The 2,500-nt window shown below is 36.2% G+C and overlaps 1 protein-coding gene across 2 annotated transcripts in view; it reads left to right on the top strand.

Annotated features, from left to right (window-relative positions):
• Nucleotides 1-2,500, top strand: part of LOC138045170 (protein kintoun-like) — a 25,359-nt gene that overhangs the window by 2,237 nt on the left and 20,622 nt on the right. For both annotated transcript variants that reach the window (XR_011131542.1, XM_068891583.1), the window contains exons 5-8: nucleotides 899-963; nucleotides 1,297-1,361; nucleotides 1,846-1,927; nucleotides 2,467-2,500. The exon at nucleotides 2,467-2,500 is cut by the window's right edge and continues 37 nt beyond it. Coding sequence is in view for 1 of the 2 variants with exons in the window: in XM_068891583.1 (XP_068747684.1) it covers nucleotides 899-963; nucleotides 1,297-1,361; nucleotides 1,846-1,927; nucleotides 2,467-2,500 (246 nt within the window). In the remaining variant the exon portion in view is untranslated. The remainder of the gene's footprint in view (nucleotides 1-898; nucleotides 964-1,296; nucleotides 1,362-1,845; nucleotides 1,928-2,466) is intronic.

The raw sequence follows: 2,500 nt of genomic DNA, 5'->3' as shown, positions 1-2,500 counted from the left end.
CAAGGTGTTGTCAGTCAATAAATAATATTATGTCTGGTCCAATTTGTCAAATGCCCGACCAAAATGAAGATTTGATTTAGGACATATGTCCTGTGAATAAAGAAAAATTATTTACAGCGCTGATGTTCTGATATACATTGTATCATTGTTTTTTGTTGTCAAGACCAGCTCCCAACATCAGTGGCTTCTCACCTCAGTTGGTTAGAGCGTCGCACTGGTATCGCAAGGTCACAGGTTCAAACCCCGTTGAAGTCCTGAATGTTTCAGGCTCCCCTACACAATTACTAAAATTGTTTCCATATTAAACTGCAAGGATCATAGCTTCACTTGATTTCACATCCGCAGTTCAATAATATAATAGTTCATTTCATTTATCATTTTGTTCATTGATTTATTCCTCACGGGAATACTTGGATCCACAAATGACGAGCTCCCAATGTCAGAGGCTTCATAGCTCAGTTGGTTAGAGTGTTGCAACGGTATTGTGAGGTCGCAGGTTCAAACCCCATTGAAGTCCTGAATTTTCCAGACTTCTCTACGTAACTATGAGGATCATAGCTTCACTTGAGCACCAACTAAGCAACTAGCAAAGGCTGTTAGACTGTCAACAGGAGCCCAGCATATAAATTGAATAATCTCTGGAAAAAAATATTATAGCATCCATATCATTTCTTTGGTTACCTCAATCAGTTTGTAGGGTTTCGGCTGTAAATCATTTAGGCTAAAAGCGGGTTCTTCAGCTAGAGCTGCATTAGCCATTCAAGCAGCTAATTCTTGAGTCACATTCATGGTTACAAAATAGCTCATGCTGTCATAAAATAAAAACTAACGAGTCTGCTGGCAGGCCAATAGTAAGTTGTGGGAGTTGCTTATCAGTTTCCTATCATTGCTTATTAAGGAAATCTGGCCATCAGTGGCACATACCTTACAGCTTATCACCCCCAAGAGATGACATTGATAGAGGTAAGAGCAACCACTTTAGTTCCACTGAAAGAGTGCACAACCTGATTTTTTCCCCCATGCCTTTTTTGAGAACTCAAATTTTGTCAGAAAAACATATTATACACCGTATAATACTTTAACTTTAATATGTGCTTTGGCTCTCAAAGTTATGGATTGGTTTTGTTACTGATGTTTAACATTGTCCAACAACTTTGGAGTTTAAATGAAGATTTCAATCACTTGAAGTTGCCTTTAAGTGCATCTGTACTATTAAGCTGGACAAAACGATTACCTCAGAGGCGATATATAATTTCACAGACATAATACAATACTATTTCACTTTCCTTAATGCAGCGGGAAAGAAATGTGTGGTTTACGATGCTGTGTTTCACCCAGATACCTACAACAAGGGCCAAGAGGTAATGCAGTGATAGTTTTTTATTAGCTTTGCTTGTTACAGGCATTCAGGTGGTGGGCATCAGTTAACACTGTGGTTAGATGCAAAAAAACTGTCAGATATAGTAGGTTAATCACCTAACACATATCCATATCTAAATTTCAGAATGGTCGTTTTTCAATTTTGATTCAAAAGACAGTCTAGTTGGGTGACATTATATATCTTAATTGGGATTTTCGGGGGTGATCTGAGTAAGGTAGTTGTTTGCACTGTTACCTTAAGTATTAATGAATGTCTGATGTCATCCAGAGATAGTTTGGTGCACATTGCCCATTAATACATGTATTATTGATATAAAATGCTCCAGATATAGATACAGATATAACCCATCTCAGACTGTTTCTTTCATTTTGACACAAACAGTAGATTAATAATAACTTATCACTAAATAAAAGCACTTGAGAATTGCCAAGCATGTACTGTTAATATTTTTTTTAACATCATAGGACAAAAGATTTAAACAGTTGATGATTGATACAGCAATTGATGGAATACTGAGAGAATTTAAGGCAACATTGGACAAGAAAAGTAAGTGGAGTGGCCATAATCTTTGTGGGGTCTCAATCCTTACATCTTTAGCCTTTAGTAAATTTTAGTTCAGAGATTGGGAGGTGAAAGAGGGAAATGTAACAAATAATTTATTTTATTTTATACTATTATTAGCTTAAAAATTATTCTTTTAATTTTAAAGGGGCTCTGTCACCCTGTTTTGGTCTTCCTGTAGACAGCTGATACAGCATCTTCAAACCAAAAGAGTTATGAATGACCAAAACTTTACTATATTTGACTCCTCCTTCTTCATAACATTCTCCTAAATTTGAGGGATATTTTTGAGAATGAGGAAAGGTCATAAAGAAAGATTCTCTGTGCAAGGTTTCATGGTGTACCCCTTTTAAGATGAATAAGTATCACCAATTATGTGAGAGCCCTGTTGGGAACATGCACTCACAGTTTTCCAAGTTACATTCTATGCTTACAATTGTTGCTGTTAAGTTCTTTATTTCTTTCATTTATCAGGCAAGTTTGCTTCAGCATTGTTTAGTTTATCGGTGTATTGTATTTTCCAGGCCTTAAATTTCCAAAGATGAAGTTCAAGGGAGT

The sequence above is a fragment of the Montipora capricornis genome, chromosome 4 (genome assembly GCF_036669925.1).
Source record: "Montipora capricornis isolate CH-2021 chromosome 4, ASM3666992v2, whole genome shotgun sequence".
NCBI lineage: Eukaryota > Metazoa > Cnidaria > Anthozoa > Scleractinia > Acroporidae > Montipora > Montipora capricornis.
This window is presented reverse-complemented; position numbering and strand designations above follow the sequence as displayed.